The 18366-nt window shown below is 43.5% G+C and overlaps 1 protein-coding gene across 2 annotated transcripts in view; it reads left to right on the top strand.

Annotated features, from left to right (window-relative positions):
- Nucleotides 1–18366, top strand: part of slc12a2 (solute carrier family 12 member 2) — a 66904-nt gene that overhangs the window by 15516 nt on the left and 33022 nt on the right. For both annotated transcript variants that reach the window (XM_023961198.1, XM_023961199.1), the window contains exons 3-16: nt 1469–1544; nt 4238–4333; nt 5126–5265; nt 5340–5450; nt 7518–7626; nt 7715–7839; nt 9272–9356; nt 9444–9604; nt 9680–9787; nt 9863–9986; nt 10100–10201; nt 11092–11247; nt 11409–11508; nt 12121–12232. In XM_023961198.1, the coding sequence (XP_023816966.1) occupies nt 1469–1544; nt 4238–4333; nt 5126–5265; nt 5340–5450; nt 7518–7626; nt 7715–7839; nt 9272–9356; nt 9444–9604; nt 9680–9787; nt 9863–9986; nt 10100–10201; nt 11092–11247; nt 11409–11508; nt 12121–12232 (1605 nt within the window). The remainder of the gene's footprint in view (nt 1–1468; nt 1545–4237; nt 4334–5125; nt 5266–5339; nt 5451–7517; nt 7627–7714; nt 7840–9271; nt 9357–9443; nt 9605–9679; nt 9788–9862; nt 9987–10099; nt 10202–11091; nt 11248–11408; nt 11509–12120; nt 12233–18366) is intronic.

Below are 18366 nucleotides of genomic sequence, written 5' to 3'. Positions count from 1 at the left end.
GTGTGTGTTTATGCGTGGATGTGTGTGTGTTAATGCGTTCATGTGTGTGTGTGTTCATGTGTGTGTTTTTATGCATGTGTGTGTGTTCATTCAAAAGTGTGTGTGTTCATGTGTGTGTGTGTTTATGCGTGCATGTGTGTGTGTGTTTATGCGTGCATGTGTGTGTGTGTGTTCATTCAAAAGTGTGTGTGTGTGTGTGTGTTAATGCGTTCATGTGTGTGTTTTTATGCATGTGTGTGTGTTCATTCAAAAGTGTGTGTGTTCATGTGTGTGTGTGTTTATGCGTGCATGTGTGTGTGTGTTTATGCGTGCATGTGTGTGTGTGTTTATGCGTGCATGTGTGTTCATGTGTGTGTGTGTGTTCATTCAAAAGTGGGTGTGTGTGTGTGTGTTTATGCATGCATGTGTGTGTGTGTTTATGCGTGGATGTGTGTGTGTTAATGCGTTCATGTGTGTGTGTGTGTTCATGTGTGTGTTTTTATGCATGTGTGTGTGTTCATTCAAAAGTGTGTGTGTTCATGTGTGTGTGTGTTTATGCGTGCATGTGTGTGTGTGTTTATGCGTGCATGTGTGTTCATGTGTGTGTGTGTGTTCATTCAAAAGTGGGTGTGTGTGTGTGTGTTTATGCATGCATGTGTGTGTGTGTTTATGCGTGGATGTGTGTGTGTTAATGCGTTCATGTGTGTGTGTGTGTTCATGTGTGTGTTTTTATGCATGTGTGTGTGTTCATTCAAAAGTGTGTGTGTTCATGTGTGTGTGTGTTTATGCGTGCATGTGTGTGTGTGTTTATGCGTGCATGTGTGTGTGTGTGTTCATTCAAAAGTGGGTGTGTGTGTGTGTGTTAATGCGTTCATGTGTGTGTGTGTTTATGCATGCATGTGTGTGTGTGTTTATGCGTGGATGTGTGTGTGTTAATGCGTTCATGTGTGTGTGTGTTCATGTGTGTGTTTTTATGCATGTGTGTGTGTTCATTCAAAAGTGTGTGTGTTCATGTGTGTGTGTGTTCATGTGTGTGTTCATTCAAAGGTGGGTGTGTGTGTGTGTGTGTTAATGCGTTCATGTGTATGTGTGTTCATGTGTGTGTTTTTATGCATGTTTGTGTGTGTTCATTCAAAAGTGTGTGTGTTCATGTGTGTGTGTGTTCATGTGTGTGTTCATTCAAAGGTGGGTGTGTGTGTGTGTGTGTGTGTGTGTGTTCATGCATGCATGTGTGTGTGTGTTCATGTGTGTTCATGCATGTGTGTGTGTGTTCATGTGTGTTCATGCATGTGTATGTGTGTTCATGTGTGTTCATGCATGTGTGTGCTCTCTGGATTGCATGTTTTGGATGATTCCTTAACATGGACGTGTTGTGCTAACCGTGTTCTTAAACCTATTCTCTGTGACGTGTAGCTCCACATACATGTTGCAGTGACCTGCATCGTCTGCACATTGATGTGTATTGAATAATACCTGCTTGTTTTTGCAGGTGCGCTGCATGTTAAACATTTGGGGGGTAATGCTCTTCATTCGCATGACCTGGATTGTAGGTCAAGCTGGGATTGGTAAGTAGGTTTAAAATATTCCATGTCTTGAAACTGGGAGTCTGTTCCGTCTGTGAAATGAACCTTTTTCTGTCTTTCACTAATGAAAGTCCTTGATAGTCATTGTCCATCAAAACTCATCGTCCTTTCTTCTTCTTTTTACCATTTTTGAAGTGAGCAGTTAAAATTCAACTTTAGAAGTATTTGGGATTATTGGCCTTTAGCCCTTTATAAGGTTTTGAAGTGCTTTTTAAGTCTGTATTTAGTAATTCACCCTACGTTTCAGTGATTGGGTCTAATGTCCATTTCCTCTCTGTCAACACGGAATCATTTTCTCGATGCGCCGTCATGACTGCTGATCTGTCACCAGCAGCTAATCAGCTGGTGTGAGCCTTAAGATAAATTTGACCTTCATTTGATTTTAACATGATCTTAAAATATGAAATATTATTTATGAGGCAGAAACTGTATTAGAAGCATAACAAGCTTATATTTTGGCACTTTTTAAAATACTTATGAAGAATGTTTATTACACCATGTGTTTATGCTCGGTTGGTAAGGTGAGAAGCTACAATGCAGGAATCCAGGGTTCGATTCCCGGAGGGGGATAAACAATAGTACTTGGTCAATTACCATATCAATGGTGAGCAATTAACATCACCCAGTGAGGGCCCTTAGGCAAGACCCTTAACGCTACTGCCTCCAGAGCGCGGTTAGGCTGCAGCTCACCGCTCCCCCAGGGGATGGGTCAAATGCGGAGAAGAATTTCCCCATTGAGGGATGAATAAAGCATCAATTATTATTATTATTATTAAACTGCTAAACGTAGAACTAACAGTATAATTCTTACAAGCACTCGGTGCTCACATATGCGCCATGTGACAAACATGAATTAGACACTGATTCTTATGGCACTTACAAAGATGAAAGGGTTTATTATATTCACCATACTTTAACTGTTACAGACATGATGTCGAGTCCAAAATCTTTTCTTTTTTTAAATAGATTTTTTAAAATAATTGGACAGAAGATAATTATTTATCTCCAACAAACCACAAGATTTTCCTTCACAGATCTGTTTCTTCTGTTAGAAGCTCCTTTGTCCTCCACTGGTTACCTGTATTGATGTCACCTGTTTGAACTGGTTACCTGTATAAAGACACCTGTCCACACCCTTAAACAGACCAAAGAGCTGTCAAAAGACACCAGGGACAAGGCTGTAGACCTGAACTAGACTGAGATGAACGGCAGCAGAAGAGATCAAGAGTTGCAGAAATGATTAGAAAATGGAAGAAACACAAGATCACCGACGATCTCCCTCCACCTGGGACTCACGCCAGGTCTCACCTGCTGGGTTCAGATGGCCGTGAAAACCATGAGGAAACGGCCCAGAACTACACGGGGGAACTGGTCCGTGAACTGAACAGAGCTGGGACCACAGGAACGCAGGTTACTATGGTAACAGCCCAGGTCCAGGCCGGTCTAAAGTTCTCCAGAGACCGGACTGGGAGAAGGTCATGTGGTCAGAAGAGACCAAAATGGAAGTCTCTGGTAGAAACGCCACTGGCCGTGTTTGGAAGGAAAATAATGCTGAGTTGCATCAAAAGAACTACATTCCCACTGTGAAGCATGGGGGTGGACACATCATGCTTTGGGACTTACAGTCCATATTAGGAAAAGGATGAATAGGACAATGTAAGATTAAACAATGAGCGAAGGTTTCCCATCGTTGACAGCATTGGGAATGAAACGTGTCTGGATCTTCCAGCAGACAATGATGTCAAACATATCGTCTGGGCAACAACGGAGTAAAAAGCACTTGAAGGTTCTGGGGTGTTCTAGCCAATCTCCAGACCTCAATCCAACAGAGAGCCCTTGGAAAGTCCTTGATGCCCTGAAACCATCACAGCCCTTGAGGAGATCTGCATGGGAGAATGGACCAGAATAGCAGCTGCATTGCAACCTGCTGCAGACAGCCCTGTCGCTCAGTGGGACATTTTCACACATCAATTCTTTAACAATGGGGAATTCCTGATTCTTTTTAACATCCTGTCTGCCTCCGTTAAAGTGAACTTCTAGTGATCTTTACCAACCTCTTCTTTTTAAGAGAGAGAACTTGAAGAATCTGACAAATACTTAAACCTAATTGTATGAATGGATGTACTTTTGCTAAAATAAACAAAGCCGTTTACAGCCGATCTTAAGGCTGAAGTAATGACCCTTAACTCTGTTGACTCTCTGCTACTAATTATTAAAAACTAAACAACTGAAGACAGTTTAGTAAAAGAATCGGAGAGAAAATGAGTGCATAAAAGGGCGGAGTTTAGTTTGATCAATCAAAATCGTCTCGTATGAAGAAGTTTTGAAAATTCTCTTTTCTTCGTTCACTGCATTCTATCTACTGATGAATATAAAAGACTGAAACCTTCTAAAAAGGTTCAACATTTCTCACACCTGCCTATAACTTTAGCATAGTTCTGTAAATTTACTGACAATCTGGTGCAGAACACTCGCCGTCTAACGTTCACGTTTGACCACGAAGTCTCAGTTCAGTGTGACACGGTGACGCCGTTTACTAAGCCTTAGCGGCTGTTCCACTCCGTTTTCTCGAGGCAGTCAGAAAACTGATGAGACACTTGAATGTTACAGACTTCTTCTTCAACAACTGCTGTGTGTTTCTATATTTGTATTGATATCGTGTGTTTGATTTTCAGCTTTCGCCTGTCTGATCATCCTCATGGCTACCGTGGTCACCACCATCACCGGTCTCTCCACTTCAGCCATCGCCACCAATGGATTTGTTCGAGGAGGTACGCATGAAACCCGTCTCCAGAATGGCGATGCCTAGGTCTCCAGCAGAGCATTGGTGTTTGAAAGGAGCTGAAACTTTACATCCATTAACATCGACTGTTGGCACAGATTCATGAGGACTCTGTTGAAGGAGGAGACACCCGACATGTTTTAGCAATTCTCTCCGTCGACAATGGTTAATGTAAATGTTAATTTAAATGTGCAGACACACTATCAGCACATTCTAAACATAATGGTAAAGAATACGAGTATAAAAGCTTGGACATTTGCTGATGTATGCGGCAAAATGTCAGACTTGATCATTGACACCAACTGCTGGATCAGCTGTTCTCTTCCTGGAAGAAATTTAAGTCTCTCTGATGTCTATTTATACAACGTTTTATAATAAAAGTCCCATAACAAAAATTCAGACACGCAACAATGCTGGTTCCATGTTCCTAGGGTAAAAATTATCAAGCCATCATTTTTTTAATATTTGTTTTGCTGTCCACCTCCCTACATAAATTCATTAGATCTGTTTTCAAACATCCTGAAGATTTTCTCAGAAAAGAGCTAGTTACAGGAGAAAAATGAGAAAATATGGTCTAAAATGGTTTATAATTGTAACCTTTTGATGTAGCTTCAACATTAGAAATATTCTTAGGAACAAGAAAGTTTAAGAATTTCTCCAATTAAACAAATCAAGGTAAAAAAGGTTAAAGGTCATATTATTCTCAAAGAGCTGCTTCATCAGCAGCCAAAGAACCAATTTCCCAGTGACATTAACCCATTTTTATCTTTTCTTTGTCCAGGTGGAGCGTATTATTTGATTTCCCGGAGTTTAGGGCCAGAGTTTGGAGGTTCGATCGGTCTGATCTTTGCCTTCGCTAATGCCGTGGCTGTTGCCATGTATGTGGTGGGCTTTGCTGAAACGGTTGTAGAACTTCTCAAAGTAAGTGTCTCTTCGTCGTTTTTCACTCTGCCAACACTTTCACTGGACTGAACAAACTCTTGTTTTTGCTTTAGGGTGCTGATGCCCTCATGACCAATGAGGTCAATGACATTCGGATCATTGGGACCCTCACAGTCATTCTTCTCCTGGGCATTTCTTTGGCAGGAATGGAATGGGAAGCCAAGGTAAAATCTGTTTACTCTCAGACACGTTGCCAGTTAACATGACCCCGTCTGGCCCAAACATCGCAGTGATGCTGCGTTCGCGTTGAACGCAATTCGCGTGGCAAATCTGTGGTCTCTGCCTCTGTTTAGACGCTTAGTGAATTCGCCGCTGAACGTTTGTACAAAAATACGTTTAAAAACCCAACAATCCTGCCACGTGTGGGAGGAGCTACTGACATTTTCAGCCTCACTGTTACCTGGAAGGATTGACCGTAGATCTCATGAACACTCACAGCCACTTTATCTGGTCTACCTTGCTAGTACCGGGTTGGATCCCCTCTGACATCCATGATGCTGGTCTCCCGTTCCACCACACCCCAAAGGTTCTCTATTGGGTTCTGGTGACTGTGGAGCCGTTTGAGTCCAGAGAACTCATTGTCATATTCTAGAAACCAGTCTGAGATGATTCCAGCTCTTTGACATGGAGCCTTATCCTGCTGGAAGTAGCATCAGAAGATGGTCCACTGTGGTCATGAAGGGATGGACATGGTTAGCAGCAATACTCAGGTAGGCTGTGGCGTTGGAACCATACTCAACTGGTACTAAGAGAACATCCCCACACCATGACACCACCACCACCAGCCTGAACCGTTGGTACAAGGCAGGATGGATCCATGCTTTCATGTTGTTGAGGCCAAATTCTGACCCTACCATCTGAATGTGGCAGCAGAAATGGAGACTCATCAGACCAGACAGCGTTTGTCCATCTTCTAGGGTCCAGTGTTGGTGAGTCTGTGTGAATTGTAATCCCCAGAGATGGTTGTGGGTGAAAATCCCAGCCCGTCTGGAACCAACAACCACGTTCAAAGTCACTTCAATCACCTTTCTTTCTCATTCTGATGCTGGTTTGACCTGCAGCAGATGGTCTGGACCATGAATACATGACTACATGTGTTGAGTTGCTGTCATGTGATTGGCTGGTTAGGAATTAACAAATAGTGGGACAGGTGTACCTAATAAAGTGGCCAGTGAGTTTACAATGCATGGAAGACACGGATGATGTTTAGAGATCAGGTTTATTGATTTGCAGAGTTCTACAAAAAGTGTTAGTAATGCTTCATGACATCATTCAGATACCTTTCCAGTTCGGTGAGCTTCACCATCGACTGCAGTAGCTGCGTCTCAATGACTGCTGCCTTCCTCACTCTGTGGCTTAATGTGACCACTCGCTGTCCCGCATTAGTCTGAGGAGGAAGAATATAAGAACAAAATGTTGACCTTTTTGTTATTGTCTCCAAACAAATGTGGAAAACATCAAACGGTTCAGGACAACAATCAGATTCTCCTCCACCCACTGATTACATCCTCAACACATCATGGACCAAAGCGGAGTTCCTGTTGGTTGGTGTGACGTAAATATTCACCAAGGTTCAGATATTTCAGTGAATCCGTCTGGATTTCTGCTGCACCGCCTGAAACGCTCTGCCGCCAAACGTCTGTGCCTGATGCTGAAGTCGTGCTACAGGAATCCGATCACGTCTGTAGATTGACTGACTGAAAATGGCCGCCCCCATCGTGTGTGAACGTAGCTGAAGGTGGTTCTTGAAAACGTTTTGGGTGCTTTCAAACAAAGCGGTTTGGTTTACACCAGAGTGTCTTCCCTAGAGAGTCCCTTCATTTGCCAAGTGTGTGAGTTCACCCAAACTCTGCTGCAGACCAGAAATGAGGGTCTACTTTCTGGAGCAGGACTATAACCACCAAAGAGGAGACGGAAACAAAACATCCAGAAAGTAACAACAATGGTGTGCACTTTGAATTGGGGGGGGGGGGATCTCCCGCCACAAATCAGTGGCACAGTGATCAACCAAAAGACCAGGAGATTGTAGGTTTGGATCAACAGTTGGGTCAGTGGGACCCAGTTGGGTCAGTGGGACCCAGGCCTTCTGGCCTAATACTCAGCATTTTAAGTAATGGTAAACGGTTCAGCTGCAGGTGCTCCCTTAGAAGATGTCCCAAATTCTTCAGGAGTTCACCAGACTGTCTTGCATGCATGAACTAACATTAACAGACGTTCTTCCCCCCCTTTAGGCCCAGATTTTCCTGCTCGTTGTTCTGATCACAGCGATTGTCAACTACTTCATTGGATCCTTCATTCCTGTCGAATCAAAGCAAGCTAAGGGATTCTTTGGCTATGACGGTATGATCCAAGGCTAGCACCTCCCATCATTTTTGCACAAAAGCTTGAGCACAAATGTATTAGTTGATGTCTGTTCTCATCATCGCAGCTTCCATCATGTGGGAGAACATGGGTCCGGACTTTCGCGACGAGACATTTTTCTCTGTGTTTGCCATATTCTTCCCTGCTGCCACTGGCATTCTAGCCGGCGCCAACATTTCAGGAGATCTTGCTGTAAGTAAACCGTATCAGAACCAAGTAGGTTTGGGTGGGACATTCTGGGCCGTAGTCTGATACGGCATCCTGATACCAGTATCTTTAGTCAGCTTTCAGAATGATCAGAAAATGTGTTGGACTGACAGTGGGGTTGAGAATAGGCGGATGGGATCACTAGCAATCGTTTCTGTAAACCGTTCAGTTATTTTTGTACTTATTTATAACTGCCCTGCTTCTTCTTAGTTCTAAACTATTCACTCATTCAGTTCTTGTATGGGAAACAGAGGAGGGGATTACTTCAGCTCAAATGGATTTAGTTACATTTACCCAGAAGGAAAAGCAGAGACTTCTAAACCCTGAAGCCGCTGTGGTACAGCACTTTTCCATGGAGGAAAAGATTGTTGGTTTCACTCTCACTCTGCCATCCTTTGTCTCCTTGTGCCATTTGGCAAGACATTGAACCCCTGATTGCTCCCAGAGCCTTGCATGGCAGCAGTGTGTGACTGTTTGTGCACGGATCTGTGACTGCTGGTAAATGCTGTAAAACGTACATAATCTATGTGATCGTTAGCTAAAACAACAGACATGCATTCCCAGCTAACATTTGGATCAGTTTAGTGTAAAACATGCACACTGGAGTGTGAAAGCCAGAGTCTGAGTCGGTTAAGAGTCAATGTAAAACCATAAGTGGGCTCAGAAACTGTCAAAAGTGAGCCGGTTCATGTTAACTGACTAGATCTGGTCCATCTAACGAGATTGGACACAATGAACCAATGAATGAACATAAAAAACATTTAGTATGTTCATAGAAACTCAAGTACCCAATGGCCTTTGGCTCTTTCAAACCTAGTTCTTATCTAGAAAAGCATTCAACAAAGAGAAACTTTAGGAAAAGAAGTTTTTTCAAGAGCACATTTGGTTTTTGTCTCTTAGGACTCATCCGGGTTAAAGGCGTGCTAACCACCCTGTGAGATAGTTGAAGTGGGAAGACCCAGTTACAGCTGCGAATGTAAAGCTGGTTTCCCACAAACCAAAGTGCTGAAGCATTACGAGCCGCTTTACTCGCCCACAAAGATGCAAACTAAAAACGGATGATCTGATATTTACAAGCTTTCTTTAGAAATGCTGTCATAAAAAAACCCTGATCTACAAAATAAATGAGATAAACTTGGATGAGGTTAAGTATACATTTACCAAAAAAAATCAGCGTTTGAGGGGAGACATGGGTGAAGGTGATAACTCAGTTTTCTGATGAAGGACGCTGGATCATCTTATTTGGTTTCTTGAGAAATCTGATAACCCAAAAAAATACACAATGATTGGACATGTTGTGATTATGTAAATAGTCTGACTTCAATGTAAACAACCAAAAAAAAGTCCAGCTTTTGAGAGATGGAGTGGCTCAGTGGCATCAGGGCATTTACTGATCATTCTTCTTTGTTTCTTGCAGGACCCACAGATGGCCATTCCTAAAGGAACCCTTCTGGCTATATTAATCACAGGAATAGTCTACCTGGGGGTTGCCGTGTCAACAGGTGTGCTGGTGCCTTGTGTCTGTTTACAGCTTTATTTCATTCATTTCATTAATAGGATTAACTTGCGTATCTCTAAACTGGCTCCAGGTTCCTGTATTTTGCGGGACGCCACAGGAAACATTACCCATCGCGTCAGTTCTTCCATCATGGAAAACTGCACCGACATTTCGTGCAAGTTTGGCTTTGACTTCTCCAGCTGCAAGGCAGGAAAGGACTCGTGCAGCTATGGGCTCCACAATGACTTCCAGGTATGCATGAACACGGAGTGGGAGGTTTGAGAATGTTAAAATCACTGTTCTCCCTGAATGTCATCTTTTATGAAGGTGATGAGTGTGGTTTCTGGTTTTGGACCCATCATCTCTGCTGGAATCTTCTCGGCTACACTGTCCTCGGCTCTGGCCTCCTTAGTCAGTGCTCCCAAAGTTTTCCAGGTAAGATGCAACCTGAGCTCTGACACGTCTGACTATATAAACGCCTGTTAGCAGTAAAACTCTTCTTTCTTGCAGGCCCTGTGTAAGGACAATATCTACCCGGGTATTGGAATTTTCGCCAAAGGCTACGGAAAGAACAACGAGCCGCTGCGAGGCTACATCCTGACCTTTGGGATCGCTCTGGCCTTCATCCTTATTGGTGCAGATGCACACACCAGTTATCTGCAGAACTGCTTTGAACACGTTTACCATCAGCAGACTTTAGCTGAACCTAGCTTGTGGTCACATGACCCTCCGCCTTTCTCCTTTCAGCTAAACTCAACGTTATTGCTCCAATCATCTCTAACTTTTTCCTGGCGTCCTATGCTCTGATCAACTTCTCCGTGTTCCACGCTTCTCTGGCGAATTCACCAGGTAAGATCAACACTCAAATGAACGAGAACCTTTTGCCTTCAAAATTCTGTGACCCGTTTTCTTTGCTTTTTGTGCAGAGCTTTAGGAGGGCTTTTAGTGATTAAAATACCAAACGTAGTAGAGTTGAGTTTATGTACACGAGTATAGAAATGTGATCATGCATTCCATTCATAAACGGATTGTTTTCATAAACCGTACAGTCTCCCAGCTGTAGATACATTGAATGCAGGAGCTAAGAACGTCATAATTTAGTGACTAAATGGGATTTTTGTGATTGATTTTCTTTGATTTTTTTCTTCTTCTTTTAATCTTATTTTTGAGCAGAACTGCAGGTACAGATTCTCTTCTGGTTCTAACTCTTCTAGCAGGTCATATGGACTTAAATGGTACATATAATGTTGCCAGCAGAAATGGAGTCTCGCTGAAGGATTTGTTTGTCTGAAGAAACACAAAGGATATAAAACACCTCCATCAGCCAAAGAAGTGTACCGTTTATGTCCTGTGGTCTAGACCGGTCACTGGTAACCTAGAACGCCGATGAAGCCCCATTGCTAAACTCCTGCTTACCTTAACTAGCTGTGGTCATTAGTAATTGATATGTGCTCGTCGTTCCAACAGGCTGCTAACAGTCATACCTAAACCCAACCATTTCCCTCACTTCAGCAATAACACGTCTACGTCTGATGCATTTAACACGTTAATGATGAGAATAAAGATCTGTTTTCTGTCTTTAAATGCTCCACTGGTGTGTAACCTGATGCATCTTCTCATTTATCATAAGTGCCGTATGCATTTTTAAGAAAAGCACTCTTTGTGCACGATGTGACGATCTCCTACTTCATTACTGTACAAAGATGTTCTCTTTGTGGTCATGGTGTGACTCATTGCAGGGTGGCGTCCCAGCTTCACATACTACAACATGTGGGTCTCTCTTGCTGGAGCCATGCTGTGCTGTGTGGTGATGTTCGTCATCAACTGGTGGGCTGCCCTCCTCACCAATGTCATAGTCCTGGGTCTCTATATCTACGTCAGCTACAAAAAGCTGAGTGAGTACGGAGGAACTATCTTTGTTCCAAGCTCCACCTGTTGCTTTTATGCGCGCCTCCATCCCCATCCCTCTCATTTGGACCATCAGTGGTCCCAGGGGGGTCCACTGAGCAGAACCTAGTTCAGAAACTTGACCGCATGCCCGTCCGTCTCCTTTCAGATGTGAACTGGGGCTCATCAACTCAAGCTCTCACCTACCACCAGGCCCTGACCCACACGCTTCACCTGAGTGGAGTGGAGGATCACATCAAGAACTTCAGGTGGGGGCCTGGAGGCCATGCATCCAAACTGTTGGGGAACATTGACTGGTATCTTCAAACGTTTCTCATGAACTGAATCGTAGGAACTCTTCCTGCAGACGATATAACCGTTTTTTTTTTGGTTCACCCTGTAGTTTTCCTAAAATCATCTGGATAACCTGAACAATTTCATTAAAAAAAGAGTTTAAAAACTTGTGGATTTTTCCCGTAAAGACAGAAACTAAGGTATCATTAAAAATCCTCGGCTCCAGAGGAGTTTGAAGACTATTTAAAGCAGGATTAGAAAAGTGTGGTGTTTTTGGAACGGTGTGAATGCTGAGTCTGTCCAGGCTTCCTAAAGTGTGGATTTTGAGGACTGACTTGTGACGGGCGATTTTTGACTGTTGCCATGGAAATGAACGAATCAAGAGATTAAAGGGCATAATTAGGCATGTGATGATCCCTCCAGAGAATGGCTCATGTGCTCCTCTGAGCTCCTTTGCGTCTCTTTCCATCCCTTCCAGTAAATCCCTTTGCTTTGATGTGAACCAGTCTCCTCTGTGTGTCAGAGGGAAAAACATGCGAGTGAGCGGACTGATGGAGTTGTCACTGTGTGATTTTGTGTATTTGTAGACCCCAGTGTCTGGTGATGACCGGCTATCCCAACTCCAGGCCTGCCCTCCTGGATCTGGTGCACACTTTTACCAAGAACGTGGGCCTGATGGTCTGTGGTCATGTACGAACGGTGAGGACTTCCTGTTTTCTATCTGACAATCACAGCTTAAATACTGTAAACTCAACTTTATTTTAAACAACAAAGGAACATTTTATATAAATTATAATTTAGAATAAATGACATTAATATATAGTTTGAAATGGAATAGGAAGAAGTTAAAACTTTTGCAATCCTGCACCTAGCAATATACCTGAAGTTTATGCAGTATAATCTGCATCAGCACCGGCATTACATCACCACACACACACAAAGATCTACACACAAACACGTACATGTTTACAGACGTACCACATTTACCATTCCTATACTTTCCCTGTCCATAAGTCTTTCTCTGGGACCTCAACATGCAACCCGATCATCCTGACTAATAATAAACAATACACACAACACAGCAACTCATTCATATACACTAGCACTACACAAACAACAAACCCGTGTAACTATGAGATTCATCATCCTTTTTCAGTACTATATTTACTGAAAACTATGATCTTGTGTTTTTGCTTCAACTGGTTTATACTGTTGCTCAATTGTAGCACATCATTTAGACTGTTCCATCCTTTAGACTGTTCCATCCTGTAGGCTGTTCCATCCTGTAGGCTGTTCCATCCTTCAGACTGTTCCATCCTGTAGGCTGTTCCATCCTGTAGGCTGTTCCATCCTGTAGACTGTTCCATCCTTTAGACTGTTCCATCCTGTAGACTGTTCCATCCTTTAAACTGTTCCATCCTGTAGACTGTTCCATCCTTGAGAGTGTTCCATCCTGTAGGCTGTTCCATCCTGTAGGCTGTTCCATCCTGTAGGCTGTTCCATCCTGTAGACTGTTCCATCCTGTAGGCTGTTCCATCCTTTAGACTGTTCCATCCTGTAGGCTGTTCCATCCTGTAGGCTGTTCCATCCTGTAGGCTGTTCCATCCTTTAGACTGTTCCATCCTTTAGACTGTTCCATCCTTTAGACTGTTCCATCCTTTAGACTGTTCCATCCTTTAGACTGTTCCATCCTTTAAACTGTTCCATCCTGTAGACTGTTCCATCCTTGAGACTGTTCCATCCTGTAGAGCTGTTCCATCCTGTAGGCTGTTCCATCCTGTAGGCTGTTCCATCCTGTAGGCTGTTCCATCCTGTAGACTGTTCCATCCCGTAGGCTGTTCCATCCCGTAGGCTGTTCCATCCCGTAGGCTGTTCCATCCCGTAGGCTGTTCCATCCCGTAGGCTGTTCCATCCCGTAGGCTGTTCCATCCTTGAGACTGTTCCATCCTGTAGGCTGTTCCATCCTGTAGGCTGTTCCATCCTGTAGGCTGTTCCATCCTGTAGGCTGTTCCATCCTGTAGGCTGTTCCATCCTGTAGGCTGTTCCATCCTGTAGGCTGTTCCATCCTGTAGGCTGTTCCATCCTGTAGACTGTTCCATCCTGTAGACTGTTCCATCCTGTAGACTGTTCCATCCTGTAGACTGTTCCATCCTGTAGACTGTTCCATCCTGTAGACTGTTCCATCCTGTAGACTGTTCCATCCTGTAGACTGTTCCATCCTGTAGGCTGTTCCATCCTTCAGACTGTTCCATCCTGTAGGCTGTTCCATCCTGTAGGCTGTTCCATCCTTTAGACTGTTCCATCCTGTAGGCTGTTCCATCCTGTAGACTGTTCCATCCTGTAGACTGTTCCATCCTTTAAACTGTTCCATCCTTTAGACTGTTCCATCCTTTAAACTGTTCCATCCTTTAAACTGTTCCATCCTTTAGACTGTTCCATCCTTTAAACTGTTCCATCCTGTAGGCTGTTCCATCCTGTAGGCTGTTCCATCCTTTAGACTGTTCCATCCTGTAGGCTGTTCCATCCTTCAGACTGTTCCATCCTGTAGGCTGTTCCATCCTGTAGGCTGTTCCATCCTTTAGACTGTTCCATCCTGTAGGCTGTTCCATCCTTCAGACTGTTCCATCCTGTAGGCTGTTCCATCCTTTAGACTGTTCCATCCTGTAGGCTGTTCCATCCTGTAGGCTGTTCCATCCTTTAGACTGTTCCATCCTGTAGGCTGTTCCATCCTGTAGGCTGTTCCATCCTTTTGACTGTTCCATCCTGTAGGCTGTTCCATCCTCTAGACTGTTCCATCCTGTAGGCTGTTCCATCCTGTAGGCTGTTCCATCCTTTAGACTGTTCCATCCTGTAGGCTGTTCCATCCTGTAGGCTGTTCCATCCTTTTGACTGTTCCATCCTGTAGGCTGTTCCATCCTTCAGACTGTTCCATCCTGTAGGCTGTTCCATCCTGTAGGCTGTTCCATCCTGTAGGCTGTTCCATCCTGTAGGCTGTTCCATCCTGTAGGCTGTTCCATCCTGTAGACTGTTCCATCCTTTAGACTGTTCCATCCTGTAGACTGTTCCATCCTGTAGACTGTTCCATCCTGTAGACTGTTCCATCCTTTAGACTGTTCCATCCTTTAGACTGTTCCATCCTTTAAACTGTTCCATCCTTTAGACTGTTCCATCCTGTAGACTGTTCCATCCTGTAGACTGTTCCATCCTGTAGACTGTTCCATCCTGTAGACTGTTCCATCCCGTAGGCTGTTCCATCCCGTAGGCTGTTCCATCCCGTAGGCTGTTCCATCCCGTAGGCTGTTCCATCCCGTAGGCTGTTCCATCCCGTAGGCTGTTCCATCCCGTAGGCTGTTCCATCCTTTAGGCTGTTCCATCCCGTAGGCTGTTCCATCCTTTAGACCAGGGGTCACCAACCCTGCGCCTCCGAGCACCCCTTGTGGCGCCCGCAGGGAACGCACCAAAAAATATATTTTTTAATTGAAGCAAATATTCAACAATCACCCATGGCATGTCTGTCAAAGAAAAACAATATCAACTCTGAGATAAAGGTAAACAAAAAAACAAATACGAAAACAAATATAACCTTAACCTTTGTTTTGTAAAGTGTCCTTGGATTTCTTGAAAGGCGTTTTAAATAAAATGGATTATTATTATTATTAATATGACTTAAAAAAATAATCAATAAATACAAGGGTCTATTACAAAAGTTGAAACAGATCAAATAAATTACACCATGTCTGGACATTCTTATGATTCATGTAATGTAAAGATTTAGAGAATAGGTTGAGACGGTTGAGTAATCCATTAATGTGAGGTTTCACCTTTAAGAATTAGTGCAGATTGAGCATTCCCGTTTAATGATATTTACCCTTCCAATCATTCTTTACATTCTCGCTTTAACTGGGATAGTGATCTTTGTCTTTTGTGGAAATGATGTAGAAATTGTGGAACATCTTTTCTTTGAATGTTTTCATGTAAAAAAGTTTTGGTCTTCTTTTCATAATTGGCTCAAATCGAAAAATATCAGCATTAACCCTTTAAATTGGAATACAATTAAAAATTTGATTACTATTAATTGATAAAAATCTGGACTTTCTGATTAATGCACTGATTGTAATTTCAAAGAATTTTATTCATACTTGTAAACATTGCAGACATTTTTAATACTTGTCTGTATTTTTTCCATATACATTTATTTTTACGGTTGTTTATTGGTGATAGTAACATGTAAATAAAGACAGCAGGTAATGCAGGCTGGAAAACAGCTGCACTTTTTCAGACCATAAATAAACAATAAACAATTTGTTTATGAAAGTTTTGAGGATTTTGGAGGATTTTTACTGTTGATGTTGCACAAAATTAGGAAAATGCCAAATATTTTTGGAGTAATCCCAGTGATGAGTTCTGTAGTTTAGTTTTTAATGTTTTATGAGACCTTAACATGATTTTCACATTTATGTTTAAAAAGTTCAGGTTAAGATAAAGTTTTAAAGTTTTAAAAGTTAAGCTTTAGTGTGTTCAATAAATGTTTATCTTGTTCGGCCCGCAACCTAAAGTGTGTTTTGGATTTAGGCCCCCCCTTCTGCAACTGAGTTCACCCCCATGTAATACGAGTCTAGAAAATTCATGCATGTTTTTGTGTGTAAAATGAGCAAATAAAAATAGAGCACACAAGAGGATGTCTTCAAATTGTGTTTGTGTGTGCGGGGGGGGGCTAGGAGGTTTTTAGTAAACAGGTCTTGTGGCGCCCTTCATACCACTCAGTGCCCATGAAATAGCCCTCAGTCTCGAAAAGGTTGGTGACCCCTGCTTTAGACTGTTCCATCCTTTAATTTTTTTCTAACTTGTCCTGTCCAACAGCTAAGCAAACAGATGAAAGCCTTTTGTGTTGGACATATTTTACTGTTACAACAGGGGTTATGAATCTTATGATACACCAGATGTATATTTAAATAAACCCTTTTTGTAATTTCAGCTAAACTTTATTCATATTAATTATATATTGTAAATATTTTTGTTGGACTGGACGGAAAAGAAAAGGAAGAAAGAAGAGAGAGGGATGACAGATAAGGGGGTAGAAGGGTGATTATAGTAGCGGGTGTAAGATCATGAAGCGTCAGAAAGCAACAAGTTGCTGGATCTTTATAATCACAACTGACAGGTTAAGATGCATGATAAATCTAAAATGGCCGGGGCCTATCCACACACACAAACGTAACAAACACAGCTGTTGGCTCCAAAAGTGTCTACATGGACATACTACCACTAACATTCACACACGCCTACTTATGCATTCAGACTAACACACATGAAACATCTCAGTCATGCAAATTGTTTGTGCAAAGCTGAGACAGCACCTGTGCTGGAGTGAGAGTTTCTGTTCCTCTGGGGTGGATGATGGAATGTAAAAAGAGGGAGAGAACCCAGCCGCCCCCCCCCCACCGCAGCGGCAGCCGGGACCCCCGAACACCCGCACAGTACAGCAGATAGAGAAGGACCGCCCATCGGGCAACCACATCCGCCACCCCGGGCAGGGCCAGCGGGACCGCCACAGCGACCCCCAACACCACAGAGCAGGGGGGCACAGGGGGCAGAGAGTGCAAGCCCCAGCCCGACCCATAGAGCAGCCTCCCCACTGTGCCCAGGGGTCCAACGAGGACAGGCGGCCTCCCACCACCCAGGAGTCCTGAGCATCCCCTAGGGAAGACACGCCACCACGCTCCAGCCCGCCCCAGGCCACAGTTAGTCCAGGAGAGAACAAGGCAGGGGCAGCCCCCCCGCCCACGAGGAGGATGCTTAAGACGAGCGAGGGTCCCCCAGGGGTGTTATAAATATGCCCCGACCAGGCTCACCAGCAGTTGAAAAATATGAAGAAGGCCGGCGCCCAGGGGCCAGGACCACAACCCCCACCACAGGGACACAGACACCCCCCAGCTCAGGTGTGATGGGATCCCCGGCTCCCGGTTTTGCCAGAGAGCTCAGGGATCCCTCTCCCTGCGTGGAGAGAGGGCCGCCGGGCCCAGGAAGCCAGCACCCAGAGACAGGGCCGCCGTGACAGAGGGCCCCAGTCCCCTCCGACAGGGATGGGGCGGGGGACAGAAGATCAGAAGTCCCTCTTCCTTGTGTGATGTATGTGAGTTAGTGAACGTGTACGTGTAGGGGTGTGTGTTGGAGTGTATATTTGTGATGTAAAGGGTGTGTGTGTACTAAAGGGTGTGGTTAAATTTGCCGTGGGGGGGCACTGACTCTTCCATCCTTTAGGCTGTTCCATAACTTAACTCCGTATATTGTTACACAAAAGCTCGTTTAGTTGTGCCTTGAGTACTCTGCAATTATTTTCTTTCCTCAAACTATAATATCCCAATCTGAAGAGAAAGACGACTGTACATGTACTGGTATTAAATTAGAATAATTCTAGAATAATCTTACTGCTCTTTTTTGTCAAACGGCTTTAAAAAGGTTTTGTATGCACTTCCCCAAGTTTCTAAACAATAGGTTAAGTATGGTAACACAAGAGAATTCTACAGTCTGTTTGGTTTAAAGTGGGTTTCACTTTGACTGAAATGCGTTGTGTTTACAGAGCTAAATGCTGTTTCCAGGTAAACCTGTCATCTATGGTCACCTGCAGGAGTTTGAAATGATTCACTGTTTCTAATCTCACTCCTGCTGTTTGGATCTTAATTTGCTCTTTTATCCTATTGTTGCCAAAAAACATCATTTACTTTTATCCAGATTCAGTGGGAACTTATTTCAGTCGAACCAAAAAATAAAGATCCAGGAAATCCATTTTCATCATGGGGTGGAGGTTATGTTTTATGTTCCTCTCTGCTGCA

This window comes from Oryzias latipes, chromosome 12, assembly GCF_002234675.1.
Source record: "Oryzias latipes chromosome 12, ASM223467v1".
Lineage (NCBI taxonomy): Eukaryota > Metazoa > Chordata > Actinopteri > Beloniformes > Adrianichthyidae > Oryzias > Oryzias latipes.
This window is presented reverse-complemented; position numbering and strand designations above follow the sequence as displayed.